Genomic DNA, 14894 nt, shown 5'->3' on the forward strand with positions numbered 1-14894 from the left:
TCTAGAGCACGTTGGGTGGCACGGGATACATGCGGACGTGCATTGTCCGGTTGGAACAGCAAGTTCCCTTGCCGGTCTAGGAATGGTAGAACGATGGGTTCGATGACGGTTTGGATGTACCGTGCACTATTCAGTGTCCCCTCGACGATCACCAGTGGTGTACGGCCAGTGTAGGAGATCGCTCCCCACACCATGATGCCGGGTGTTGGCCCTGTGTGCCTCGGTCGTATGCAGTCCTGATTGTGGCGCTCACCTGCACGGCGCCAAACACGCATACGACCATCATTGGCACCAAGGCAGAAGCGACTCTCATCGCTGAAGACGACACGTCTCCATTCGTCCCTCCATTCACGCCTGTCGCGACACCACTGGAGGCGGGCTGCACGATGTTGGGGCGTGAGCGGAAGACGGCCTAACGGTGTGCGGGACCGTAGCCCAGCTTCATGGAGACGGTTGCGAATGGTCCTCGCCGATACCCCAGGAGCAACAGTGTCCCTAATTTGCTGGGAAGTGGCGGTGCGGTCCCCTACGGCACTGCGTAGGATCCTACGGTCTTGGCGTGCATCCGTGCGTCGCTGCGGTCCGGTCCCAGGTCGACGGGCACGTGCACCTTCCGCCGACCACTGGCGACAACATCGATGTACTGTGGAGACCTCACGCCCCACGTGTTGAGCAATTCGGCGGTACGTCCACCCGGCCTCCCGCATGCCCACTATACGCCCTCGCTCAAAGTCCGTCAACTGCACATACGGTTCACGTCCACGCTGTCGCGGCATGCTACCAGTGTTAAAGACTGCGATGGAGCTCCGTATGCCACGGCAAACTGGCTGACACTGACGGCGGCGGTGCACAAATGCTGCGCAGCTAGCGCCATTCGACGGCCAACACCGCGGTTCCTGGTGTGTCCGCTGTGCCGTGCGTGTGATCATTGCTTGTACAGCCCTCTCGCAGTGTCCGGAGCAAGTATGGTGGGTCTGACACACCGGTGTCAATGTGTTCTTTTTTCCATTTCCAGGAGTGTATTTGACTTCGAACTGCAACTGTGCAGTGCCCCCCTCAATACGTTGCAGGTGTCAGTGGTAGTCCGAACAGCGATCTGTGTAGTTGTGAATGCACTACGTCGGAGTTCAGTGCATCCGAAAGTGGGCAAATTGTTGGTGCTTGTGTGGTAAAAGCCTCCGTTACTAAGGCAGCTGAAGTGTTCGTTGTTTCTAGACGCACCGTATCGAAAAAACTTATACTGCATACAGGGAAAACGGAAAAACATCATGCGCTAAGTCACAACGCGGACGAAAATGTTTGTTGAGTAACCATGACAGATGGTTATTGAAGAAGATTGTCACGAAACATACAAGCGCGACAGCTGCACAAGTGTCCGCCCCAGTAGCTGAGTAGTGCCGGCACGGTAGCTCAGCGTGTTTGGTCAGAGGGTTAGCAGCCCTCTGTAATAATAAAAAAAAACTGAGTTAATAGATAAACGACGAACAGAAACGGGTGTCTTGCGACGTCCGCCCCGAGCAGATGCAACGAACTAAAACTAACAAAATAAGACTTAAAAAAAAAAAAAAACAAAAAAAAGTGGTCAGCGCGACAGACTGTCACTCCTAAGGTTCCGGGTTCGATTCCCGGCTGGATCGGAGTTTTTTCTCCCCTCGGGGACTGGGTGTTGTGTTGTCCTAATCATCATCATTTCATCCCCAGCGACGCGCAAGTCGCCGAAGTGGCGTCAAAACGAAAGATTTGCACCCGGCGAACGGTCTACCCGACGGGAGGCCCTAGTCACACGACATTTACATTTTAGATGCAAAAGTCACTGTAAAAGTGAATGTCGTACTCGCGAATCCTGTCAGCTCTGAGCACCATAAGCAGGGAATTACAGGAGAAGATAGAATTCCAAAATCACTCATCAGTGGCGCAAATGCTCGTAACGTGGTGCCGAACCCGTAAAACATAGGCTACAGAGCAGTGGAATAATATCATTTGGTCAGAGGAGTCTTGCTTTAATCAGTTTCTAACCTCTGACCGAGCGAGTTTGTGTTCCAAGACTGAAACGTGGTGAGGGTTCGGTGATGATTCGGGCAGCCGTATTGTGGAATATCATGGGCCATCTGGTTACTCTGGAAGGTTGCATTACTGCCAAGGTTTATGTGACCGGTTTGGGTGACCGGGTCCGTTCCAAAGTACAATGTTTGTTCCCCAGTGGCGATGCTGCGTTCCAAGAAAACGGGGACCCTTTCCACACAGCTCGCATCGTCCAGGTCTGGTTTTGTGAGCACGAAGATGAAATACTGTATCTCCGATGGCCACCGCAGTCGCCAGATCTCAATATTACTGAGCCTTTGTGATGTACTTTGGAGAGAAGTGTGTGCGATCGCTATCTACCCTCATCATATTTGCCTGAACTTGCCAGTATATTTCAGAAAGAATGGTATAAAATTCTCTTGACAATCAGACAGGGCTTCTATTTATCCAATGCGAGATGGCTTGAAGCTGCTTTGCCAACGGTTTCCTACACCGTATGAGGCATGGTAATGTGTTGTGTTTGTAGCGTCTGCATATTTTTGTCCACCCACAGTATCTCTGATAAACGGTTTTCATCAAGAGTGCCCATACGAAAGATTGTAGGGAGAAGGGGGGGGGGGGAACAAGACCTGAGGGCATCCAGTATTTTCAACATTTTGGAAGACGAATGGCGACCAGTAAACAGATATATAAAGGTTCCAGTTCCGACCTGCTAAAAACCTACATAATACAGACTTTTAAATTATTTTCTTGAAAGAGAAACACCTCACTGCACTGTACTTTTTTCCTTTCCCTTAGAGCTGGGGGGGGGGGGGGGGGGCAAGGCCGCGGCCACCCCTTCGCCCGTATATCGTCGTGCTTGGCTTTCGTGTTGATGGAGTGTTCTTGGACTTCATGAATGCATTCAGTTACAGTTCCGCACTTCCTCTAGTGAACAAAACACGAGCTTACTGAGTATTGGGCCAGATTTGTAGTATAAGACTTGGTTTCAGATAGAAATCAGCACGTCCTTCTTAACGGAACGAGATAGATGCAGTGGTAACTTCGGGAATATGCCAAGGACATGTGATAGGACCGTTTCTGTTAACGATGTATATAAGTTATAGCAGGTAGCGCCGAAAGCTGTCCGAAGCCATTCGCAGTCAGTGCTGTTGTCTATAGGAAGACTGCAAAGCCAAAAGATTGTAATTTGTTGTGGGAAGACTTGTGGAGTATAGGTGTTAATTGCAGCGAGTAGTAGTTAACCTGGACGTAAATAAATGTAACGAATTGTGCGTGAATAGGAGAATAGATCCGTTACTGTTCGTTTTTGTTAACGCACAGAACTTACTGAATACAGTAAAACACCTTGGAGTAACCGTCCGGAACAACCTAAAATAGAAAGCTCACGTGAAACCAGTTGTTGGAAAGAAAGGGTGCCACCCTGAGATTCATTGGCAGAATATTAAGGCTCCTAAGGAAATTAAATTCATTCACAATAGAAGTGGCTTACAAAACACTTATTCAACAGCGCGTCTAGTACACGTCCACTGCGGCGATCGGGGGCCAAAGCACAGTTGCGACACCTGAGGATAGGCTTGTGAGAGCCCGAAACCGGTCGTGGTAATAAAACAAATTTACAACTGAAGCGATATTATAAACCTCTAGTACAATGCTCAATTTCGGAAGTTCTTCCAACAGGATTGTTTGTAGCTCTTCGAGTATTGTTCATCAGTATACGACTCTTACCGGGCTAGATTAATAGATGAGGCAGAGAAGACCAAACGAAGGGCGGGGCTTTTCGTCGCGAGGGCGTTACGCTGATGCTAAATAAGCCTCAGTGGCAGACGTTAAAAGGGAAACATTGTGAGTCACGGAAATGTTTACTGTTGAAATTTCGAGAGTGTGCATTTGGGAAACAGTCAGGAAACGTATCACTTCCTCCAACATATGTCTCGCGAATGACTCCGACCAGATAATTATAAAAATTAGAGTTCATTTAGAGACGTAATTTAATAGGTCGTGGTTGTAAAGAACCAACGAAAATCCTTTACAGAATAATAGAAAAACAAGTAGATGCCGACCTCGGGGAAGATTGGTATGAATTCCGAAGAAATGCAGGAACATACAGACCCTAAGATCTATCTCAGAAAATACCAAATGCCGACCTACATTTCTAGCCTTAGTAGACTTAGAGAAAGCTTCTGACAGTGTTGACTGAAATACCTTCTTTAAAACTCTGAAGGTCGAAGGGAGCGAAAGGCTACTTGGAACTTGTACACTAACCAGATGGCAGTTATGAGATACGAGGGGAATGAAAGGGAAGCAGTGGTTGAGAAGGGAGTCAGCTTATCCCCGATATTATTCAATCTGTGCATTGAGAAAGCAGGAAAGTAAAGCAAAGAAACATTTGGAGTAGGGATTAAAGTTCATGGAGTAGAAATAAAAACTTTAATGTCTGCCGATGACAATGTAATTCTGTTGGAGACAGCAGAGGACTTGTAAAAGCAGTTGAACGGAATGGAAAATGTCTTGAGAGGAGCATATAAGATGAATATTACAAAATAAAAACAACGATAACAGAATCTAGTCGAATTAAATCAGGTGATGCTGGGGGAATCAGATTATGAAACGAAACATTTGAAATAGTTTTTTAATTTTGTCACTTGGGCAGCGAAATACGTGATGATGACAGAAGTGTAGAGGGTATAAAATGTAGACTACCAATAGCAAGAAAAGCGTTTCGGAAGAAGAGGAATTTGTTAACATCGAATGTGGATTCAAGTGTTAGGAAGCCTTTTCTGAAGGTGCATACAAGGGATCTGGCCATGTGTGGAAGTGGAACATGACCGATAAACTGTTTAGGTAAGAAGACAAAAAGAAGCTTTTGAAACGTGGCGCTACAGAAGAATGCTGGGGATTAGATGGGTAGATTACGTAAGTAATGATGAGGTACTGAATAGAGTTGGGGGGGGAGGGGGGAAGAAATATGTGGTGCAACCTGACTAGAAGCCGGGATCGATTGGTGTGACACGTTCCGGGACAACATGGAATCAGCAATTTAGTATTGGAGGGAAGTAAGGGGGAGGGGGGGTAAAAATCGTAGAGGGAGACGAAGAGATGAATACAGTAAGCAGATTCAGAAGGATGTATGTTGCAGTAGTTATTTGGAGTTGAAGAGGCTCATTTGCACAGGATGGAGTAGCATGGAGAGCTGATTCAAGTTAGTCTTCGGACTGAAGACCACGATAGACGCTTAACGATACTCGTCCTCCCTATCGCATCATACGTGAATCAAAGACAGATGAAAGTTATAACTGGCGCCAGAAATACCCTCTGCCACACATCGTAATAGATTAGCGGGGTATAGACGTACATGTAGATTTTAAGAAAAATTTTTCTTGTCGAACTATAGCTGTCGATTGTTATCATCTTAAAATTACTCAGACCGTTACTAATTGAATCAAAATCCTGTATTTTCATTAAAAGCTAAGCGAAAAGAAATATTTTTATAGATCTTCAAATACGCTTCCTGTGATGAGGAATAATGTTTTATGTAACTGCGCAATTAACTGTGGAAAAATCTACGTAAATTGTTGACAGTTGCAGTTAGAATGATTTCATTTTTACTATTGCCTGCCTCCCCTCTTCGTTTTTAATTTGTCCCGTCTCTTTTACGGGCTCGGCCTTTTTATACTGGTTTTGGTATCGTCAATGGTGAGCTGTTGGCCGAATGGCTTTCATGACATCATGACACCACCACTTTCACCCTCGCCCCTCCGCCCCCTCCCCACACACACACACACGCACACACACCGGCACTCCTTCGCTGGCCCGACCGTAATGGGAACAATCTTGGTCACTGGACTGACAACCACGCTGCAAAGTAGTGAGTATTGTGCGAGGACAGAGAGTAATCGCAGAAAATGTTTTGGTGGGCAACTGCGCCAGCTTGCTACCAACGCCATTAAATTTACTGTCGGCTATGACATGTCAGGTGATTCTCTTTCCATTTGAAAATTACGAGTTGCATCCAAGATGGCCGCTTCCAAAATGGCCGCCATGTTATCCCTCTTTCATCTTGTACTGCTTGAGCTTAAATTTCTGTTTATCCACCGGTTTCTGTTTTTAAAGGGTTCTTCCACACCTGTGAATCTCCCTCTAGATTTTTCGTAGTCAGAAGAGAGAAGTATACCGGGTGATCGAAAAGTCAGTATAAATTTGAAAACTGAATAAATCACGCAATAATGTAGATAAAGAGGTAGAAATTGACACACATGCTTGGAATGACACGGGGTTCTATTAGAACTAAAAAAATAAAAAAGTTCAAAAAAGTCCGGCAGATGGCGCTTCATCTGATCAGAATAGCAATAATTAGCATAACAAAGTAAGACAAAGCAAAGATAATGTTCTTTACAGGAAATGCTCATATGTCCATCATCATTCCTCAACAATAGCTGTAGTCGAGGAATAATGTTTTGAACAGCACTGTAAAGCATGTCCGGAGTTATGGTGAGGCATTGGCGTCGGATGTTGTCTTTCAGCATCCCTAGAGATGTCGGTCGATCACAATACACTTACGACTTCAGGTAACCCCAAAGCCAATAATCGCACGGACTGAGTTCTGGGGACCTGGGAGGCCAAGCATGACGAAACTGGCGACTGAGCACACGATCATCACCAAACGGGCCGGCCGGTGTGGCCGTGCGGTTGTAGGCGCTTCAGTCTGGAACCGCGTGACCACTACGGTGGCAGGTTCGAATCCTGCCTCGGGCATGGATGTGTGTGATGTCCTTAGGTTAGTTAGGTTGAAGTAGTTCTAAGTTCTAGGGGACTGATGACCACAGATGTTAAGTCCCATAGTGCTCAGAGCCATTTGAACCATTTTGAGCCATCACCAAACGACGCGCGCAAGAGATCTTTCACGCTTCTAGCAATTTGGGGTGGAGCGCCATCCTGCATAAACATCGTACGTTCCAGCAGCTGTTTATCAGCCAGGCTGGGGATGATGCGATTCTGTAACATATCGGCGTACCTCTCACCCGTCACGGTAGCAGTTACAAAACCAGAATCACGCATTTCCTCTTAGAAAAAAGGCCCGATAACGGTATATGTGGTAAATCCAACCCATACCGTGACTTTCTCGTCGTGCAATGGAGTTTCCACGACAGTTCTAGGATTCTCGGTAGCCCAAATTCTGCAGTTGTGGGCTTTGACAGACCCTCGGAACGTGAAATGAGCTTCATCGGTCCACAACACGTTACTCAACCAATCGTCATCTTCCGCCATCTTTTGAAACACCCACACCGCAAATGCCCTCCGCTTCACTAAATCGCCAGGTAACAGCTCATGATGCCGATGGATTTTGTACGGATAGCATCGGAGGATACGCCTAAGTGCCTTCCAAACAGTAGTGTATGGAATGCCGGTGCGACGTGCGACTGCACGAGCGCTGACTTCCCCGTGCATAGACGAACCCGCTACAGTCTCCATTTTTTCCTGAACTGTCTCAGCAGCATTACGCCTTGTGCTCGGTCGGCCACTACGGGGTCTATCGTCTAAACAACCCGTGGCTTCAAACTTCGAGATCATTCTCGCCACAACTGCATTTGTCAACGGACCTTTACCCGTTCGAATCCTCTTCCTATGGCGATAGGATTGTAACGCCGAACTAGCACATTCCCCATTCTGATAATACAGCTTCACTAAAAGCGCCTTTTCAGGTAACGTCAACATGCTGCAACTGCTAGTGCATCTGATTCTCTCTCTCTTTTTTTTTTCTTTATTGTTATTTTGAAACCTGTGTACAGGCAGGCCAGCAGCAGCATACTACGCCGCTCTTGGGCCTCAGAGAAACACAAAAGATACAAATGAAGACATTTAGAGAAAAAAATACGGCGGACATATAAACGGAGACAAACACTACTTAAAATACATGGAGCCGTTCACGGGCGTAGAGTCCAAGATAAAATTTGTTCAGACACTTCGACACATACATAGACGAAAATTGTCACACGTGAACGTAGGTGCACAAAACGAATAACACTGAACCACTTAAGCACAAAACGACGGCACACACAGAACACGAGGCGTTGATCTCCGGCGCGCGAATGTTCACTAACCGTGTACGAGTCTGGGGACCTGCCAAGAGAGGAGGAGGGGGGTGGGAGAGGGAGAAGGGAGAGCAGATGCCACGGGCAGGGGAGATAGGGGGAAGGGAGGAAGGGGGAGGGGAAGAGGGGTGGAGGGAGGGGACGGGGGAAAAGGAAAGAGAAGGGAGGGAGGGTGCCTAAAGGAAAGGACACAGGAAGTGGGGGGGATGATCAAAGTTGATAGGAGAGGTAGATGGAGGGGAGGAGGACATCATCAGGGAGGGGGAGCTGGCGGAAGCCACCTTGGGAGAGGGTAAGGAGGGTGGAGAGATGGAGACCGGGTGGGACGTGGGAATACAGGCGCGGCAGCGGGCGGGGGTGGAAGAGGATGGGTGAGATAAGCGGATGAGGAGGATCGAGTTTGCGGGAGGTGTACAGGATCCGTATTCTTTCAAGGAAAAGGAGGAGGTGGGGGAAGGGGATGAGATCGTACAGGATCCGCGTGGGGGAGGGGAGACGGATGCGATAGGCGAGGCGGAGATTCTCTCTCTCATTACAGCTCCTTTTATATACGACTGTCATGCGCAGTCACTGACGTTTTGCTGCCCAGCGCCATCTGTCGGACATTTTGTGAACTTTTTTTTTTTTGTTCTAGTAAAACCCCATGTCATTCCAAGCATGTGTGTCGTAGAATATTCTGCTTAGGAAAGTGAGGAGAGCTTTTTGTGGAGGGGAGAGAACGTGTGAGTAAGTGCCGGTGCCGTGCTGTGTTGCAGCCGACCTGAAGACGACGGCGAAGATCCGCGCTGAGAAGGTCGTGAAGGACGGGCAGACGTACGGCCGCGTCCTCAGCTTCGGATTCTCGCTGCAGCCGCAGCGCCTGCACATGGACTTCGAGAACCTCTTCAACGGCGACAAGGCCCTGGGTGAGTTCCGTCGTCCTCAGCTGAACCGTCCCGAGAATCTTGCTAAACAAAACTTCGGACAATTCTCTAAGCGAAAAGGTTGTAAGAAAACAATAACGACGAGCTCAGAGGATTATTTTTCAGAACTACCTTTCTTGTTGTTTCCTGTCCTCATTTTTATATACTCTCTTAGTATTTTGCTGCTGAAACAGCAAAGCTCATCTACTACTAATGTTATTCCTGCAGCATCGCCTGATTTAACTCGACTACATCCCATTCCGATTGGTTCAAATGGCTCTGAGCGCTATGGGACTTAACATCTGAGGTCATCAGTCCCCTAGAACTTAGAACTACTTAAACCTAACTAACCTAAGGACATCACACACATCCATGCCCGAGGCAGGATTCGAACCTGCGACGGTAGCGGTCGCTCGGTTCCAGACTGAAGCGCCTAGAACCGCTCGGCCACACCGGCCGGCCATTGCGATTGTTTTACTGTTGTTGATGTTCATCTTATGACTTGTTTTGAAGACACTATTTGTCTCGGTCAACTGCTGTTCAAAATGCTTTGCTGTCTTTGAGAGAATTACAGTATCATCAGCAAAAAGCAAACTAGAGAGTTTTTATTTTTTCTGTCTGAACTGTGATTCCCTTTCTAAATTTCTGCTTTCTTTCCTTTACTGCTTGCCCAAAGTACAGACTGAACAACATCGGGAATAGGCTACAAGCCTGTCGTACTCACTTCTCAACTACCGCTTCTCTTCCATGCCCTTCGTTTCTTATAACTGTAGCCTGATTCCTGGATAATCTTATGCTCTTTGCAGTTTATCTCTGCTGTCTTCAGAATTTGAAAGAGTGTGTTCCAGTCAAAATTGTCAAATGCTTCCTATGAATCTACAAATGCTGTGATGCTTGATTTTGTTTTCTTCAACCGTATCCAAGTTAAGTTGTTCTTCTTTATTTGTTTTTGGTTACACCCACACAGACATTTCAAAAATGCAATTTCTTAAAAAGTGAAAAAACTGCAATTACTTGGTGAATAATACAGAAGTCCGAACATAGAACGTCATGGACAGTTAAAATAATACGACCAGATTTCAGTCACATTCACCGCCCACCTACTCACCTACACCCCCCTCTCTCCCCCCCTTCTCCACACACACACACACACACACACACACACACACACACACACACACAACACGACACATTCCTACCTTTAATGGTTACAATTTAACTCCATTAGAATTTATAAATGTCTAAATTCTTTGAAAACAGATTAACACGTGAGAAAGAAATGATTGATGCTCGCTGATCAGTTTCGTAATCAGCCAGCCGAAGTCCCTTCTTTATCAAGGGCAGCCGAAACAGATGTGATTAATATCCTGAAGCTCTTCGCAGTCACAATATGGCGATGGTTCCATGTGAAGTCTAAAAGGTGTTGCCGGTGGCAACGGTAGTTGAATTTCAACGTGTCAGTGATCCTCACAAACTCCCTATCATTACCTACGTCAGTAGAGTTGCACTTCAGAACCCACTTCTCAGCATGCCAATTGGCTTTTGCTAAGAATGGATGGATTTGTTTATATCCTTGTGCAGACGTTCGATCTCCCATTCCTTGTAATGTCAATATTGACGCGCGTGTGCATATTACACTTATCCGGCGCAGCCCCGAATACTCCCGCGGTCAGAAAAAATGGTACCGGATCCTCCCAAGCCCGCAAGGGACTGAAAAACGATGGGACCGGATCCTCCCGTTTGAAGCAGGTAGCAGTCCTAAACATTATGAATACTCCAAGCAGGCAAAGGAAAGCACATGAAGTTACAGCAGAAGATGTAAAAATGTTTCCCGTGTATTGTATGTTTAAAAGTTTTATCTTTTATCTTATTAAGATAAAATCGAGGCGGCACAGCGCCAGTGACTAAGTCCCGCTCAAGGTCACGCGCTAAGCGTGCACGAGTGAATCAATATCTTTTGTTTAAAACATGGGATGGTAATACAACATGCAATGTGTCAGTTTGGGAGGATTCGGTCCTGTTACCTGCTTACCTACCTGGTTTCGGGAGGATTCGGGGCTCCGCCCCACTTCTCCAGAACCGAAACCGATATTTCCAGAGGTGGCGGATCCTACGAGTTTTTCAATTCTCTTCTTAGCAATGAGTTTGCCACTTGGACTCTTAATACAGTATTCAGATTGCTGCAACTCTTTTCTTCAGAGCCCTCATGAATTTTCATCTTTCCCTTAGTCATGCATGCTTTAACAGCTTTACAGCTCTCCTCTAACCTTTCCTGCTTAGTCATTTTGCACTCACATATAAATTATTTATACGCTACAACGTTGTTACTACGGTGCCAAATGAAATAAATCTACCCTCAGTTACTGCCGTTACCAGTAAAATCCACTTAGTAGTCTGTTAATTTTTCGTTCACTATCATAAACGTATTTCACTGTTCTGCGAGGAGCGCTCTCTCTAATCTTTTAGCCGATTCCCACTCTCTGTAGCTAAAGCACGCGAATTCCTTCTGTCCTAAACTATCATCCGAAGGCTTCGCGGGTTGGGAGCCACCACTTCTGTGCTGACATGAATCTGCGTTATCCTTTGCCTCTGTTTTCTCCTTGTGCCTTCAGTCTTCCCTAGCAGTGAGGTCTTCTCCAGTGAATCATTTCTTTTCATGATGTGGCCAAAGTAGATGTTTTATTTGCTATAGTACTGACCTATTCGCTGTCTTTGCGGTGCATGGTAGTCTAAGGAGTTTCCTCCAGCACCGCATTCAAAGAGTCCATTCGACGATGTCCAGTCTTTCTTATGGTGTAGGTGGCACATCCGTACATCACAACTGGAAAGACCATTTCCTTACTATAAGGATGTCTTTTGTTAAAGATATGTCATTACTGCTTAAAACATTGTCAACGTTGGACAGCGTCTTTCTACCAAGCATTAAGCCTCTCTTGATTTTGTGGCAGCAGCCACCATCAATGGAAATCTGGAAGTCGAAAAAACTTCATCCATTCCTCATCCTTCGTGCCATGAAGTGATAGGTATAGAACGATGCAATATTTTTTTATTGACATTCAACATTAGTCCAGCGTTTGAATTGTATTCTTTCATCTTCCGTGAGACGATTTTAACTCTTCTTCACTTCCTGCCAACAAGACGGTATCACCTGCATATCTAAGATTAATTACGCTGCCGGAAAAAAATTGCAAAATCTTAAAGGCAAGATAATTTTATTGACAGGTGAGATGACACGTAGTTCATCACTGTAGTCCGCCAGCTTAGCTCGGTGGTAACGTGCTTGCCTCCCGTGCAAGCGGGCCCGGGTTCGATTCCCGGCCGGGTTGGAGATTTTTCTCCACTTGTGGACTGGGTGTTGTGTTGTCTTCGTCGTCATTTCATCCTCATCACCTGCATGCAAGTCTCCCAGTGTGACGTCAACTGAAATAAGACTTGCGCTTGGCAGCCGAACTTCCCCGGATGGGGCCTCCTGGCCAACAAGGCCATACGCTCATTTCATTTCTTCATCGTTGTAGAAAAACATGATAGCAAATTCAGATCAAATGGAACACATCTGTCACAGAAATCAGTGCCTAAAGAGTCGCATTAATAAACAGTGTACTTCCTGCCCCTTCACTCTATGGCTGCAACGCAGTAGTAAATTCTCGCATGTAAACCATTATAAAGATGCCGAATGGCATCCTGCGACAGATAGTTCCAAGAATCTTGCACCTCTTATTGCAATACGGCAATGATTCTTGCAGACACCGGAGAACAAAAGGGTGACTACAGCCTTGGCGTACTCCTTTCTGAATTTTGGCCCATTTAATCGCTCCACATAGGGTCTTCGCTGAGGCTTCGTGATCAGACTATAAATTCCGTTAGAGGTAAACGAGACCATCTGGTTGTCGTACATTTTAGAGTACTTCCCATTATTTATTGTAGTCGACACAGTAAGAGACTTTAGCATAATCAATAGGGAAACTAACTGCAAATAAAAAGTAATTAATAATTTCAGAATAAAAACATTCTTGGTTGAGAAATTGTTTAATCTCAAAGTCGCCTTTCACGCTTTTGGAGCATCATCAGAATGTGGAAAAGTAGCTGAATATAAAACACATCCGTCATAAAGCTACTTAAAATGGGAAATGGACGCAACAGTAACTGGATATGTAAGCCATCCATAGTAATGACGTATAAAATAGAAGGTATACCTTAAACATACCAGCTAACACACTTACAAAATAAATGGGAAATGAGCTAAACACAGAACGCAGCACGCAGCAAAATGTTTCAAATGGCTCTGAGCACTATGGGACTTTACTTCTGATGTCATCAGTCCCCTAGAACTGAGAACTACTTAAACCTAACTAACCTAAGGACATCACACACATCCATGCCCGAGGCAGGATTCGAACCTGCGACCGTAGCGGTTGCGCGGTTCTAGACTGCAGCGCCTAGAACCGCTCGGCCACGTCGGCCGGCGCAGCAGGCAGCACAATGTCCCTTCGGCGTGGACGCAAATACTCGTTGTGTGCACTCCAAAGGGACATTGTGCTGCGTGCGCCTCATACCGCGCTTATTTGGTAAGTATGATCCTATTTTGTACTTCTGTGGTGAAGTCAGCTGGTATCTTCAAAGTCCACCTTCATTTCATATGTTTATGACGTATAGGTTTTATATCCAGCTACTTTTACAAAATCTGATGATACCCCAAATTGGTGAAGCTCGTCCTTGATATTAAGTAATTTCGCAGCCAAGAATGTTTTTATTCTGAAATAATTCGAAACTGGTTGCTGTCGCTCCCTGTCACAAAGGAATGGAATAATTCTTACAGTAATTAATAACGTGTCTGTCTCTCTCTCCGGCAGGGGACAACATGAACAAGTTCCTGAACGAGAACTGGCAGGAGATACTGAAGGAGCTGCAGCCCGCTGTGGAGGAGGCCTTCGGCGCTACCTTCAAGGAGATCGTGAACAGAATCTACCAGAGGGTGCCGTACAAGGACCTGCTGCTGGAGTAGGCCTCCCTCCCACCTCCTACTTCCCACCGCCCATCCCCCATCCCCATCAGCCACCGCCACCAGCACGGCGTGGCCGGCAGCGTACAAACCGAGAGGGTCGGCTGGCCGACAGCTCCGGGCCGCGAGTCTTCGTTAAGAGCGCCGCCGCTGCCGCCACGCCCACACAACAGCGCCGCTTCAGCCTGTCATCCACTATTTATGATAATAAAACTTGTTGTACAACCAGTTGAGAGCGTGACTCTTCTTATGTGATCTCTTGACAACGACACTCCCATTTCCTCATCGACTTATCCTTAACCAGCCTCCATAACGGAGGTCATTAGTGACAGTTATTGCGTAAGATTTGTTCTACTAATATATGAAGATGGTATCTGTTCTTTCGGACATGTCATGACATTGACAATCTTAAAAAATGGTTCAAATGGCTCTGAGCACTATGGGACTCAACTGCTGAGGTCATTAGTCCCCTAGAACTTAGAACTAGTTAAACCTAACTAACCTAAGGACATCACACACATCCATGCCCGAGGCAGGATTCGAACCTGCGACCGTAGTGGTCTCGCGGTTCCAGACTGCAGCGCCAGAACCGCGCGGCCACTTCGGCCGGCCCTGACAATCTTACCGAGTCCCGTAAGAGTTCGGGCAATATGTGTGCATCTGCACCGAAGAACCGGCCATTGAAGTTCTTCTTCTGTGCGGATGGACACGTATTGCCCGAACTCTTAAGGGACTCGGTAAGATTGTCTGCCGCGAGAAATGAGTGTAATGGACAGGGGCTCTACGAATGTAGTGGGTGGACATTAAGTTGGGAATATGGGTCTCACGGGGAACGTGCAAGGGTAAGTCCCTGCAGTCGCACTATCCTGTGTGCCCTCA

The 14894-nt window shown here is 46.5% G+C and overlaps 1 protein-coding gene across 1 annotated transcript in view; it reads left to right on the forward strand.

The window, feature by feature from the left end:
- Positions 1 to 14243, forward strand: part of LOC126203069 (protein takeout-like) — a 45704-nt gene extending 31461 nt beyond the window's left edge. Inside the window, exons 5-6 of the mRNA XM_049937308.1 lie at positions 8870 to 9019; positions 13867 to 14243. Coding sequence (XP_049793265.1) covers positions 8870 to 9019; positions 13867 to 14018 — 302 coding nt within the window. The 3' untranslated portion in view covers positions 14019 to 14243. The remainder of the gene's footprint in view (positions 1 to 8869; positions 9020 to 13866) is intronic.
- The last annotated feature ends 651 nt before the right edge of the window (positions 14244 to 14894 follow it).

Source organism: Schistocerca nitens, chromosome 9, assembly GCF_023898315.1.
Source record: "Schistocerca nitens isolate TAMUIC-IGC-003100 chromosome 9, iqSchNite1.1, whole genome shotgun sequence".
Taxonomy (NCBI): Eukaryota; Metazoa; Arthropoda; class Insecta; order Orthoptera; family Acrididae; genus Schistocerca; species Schistocerca nitens.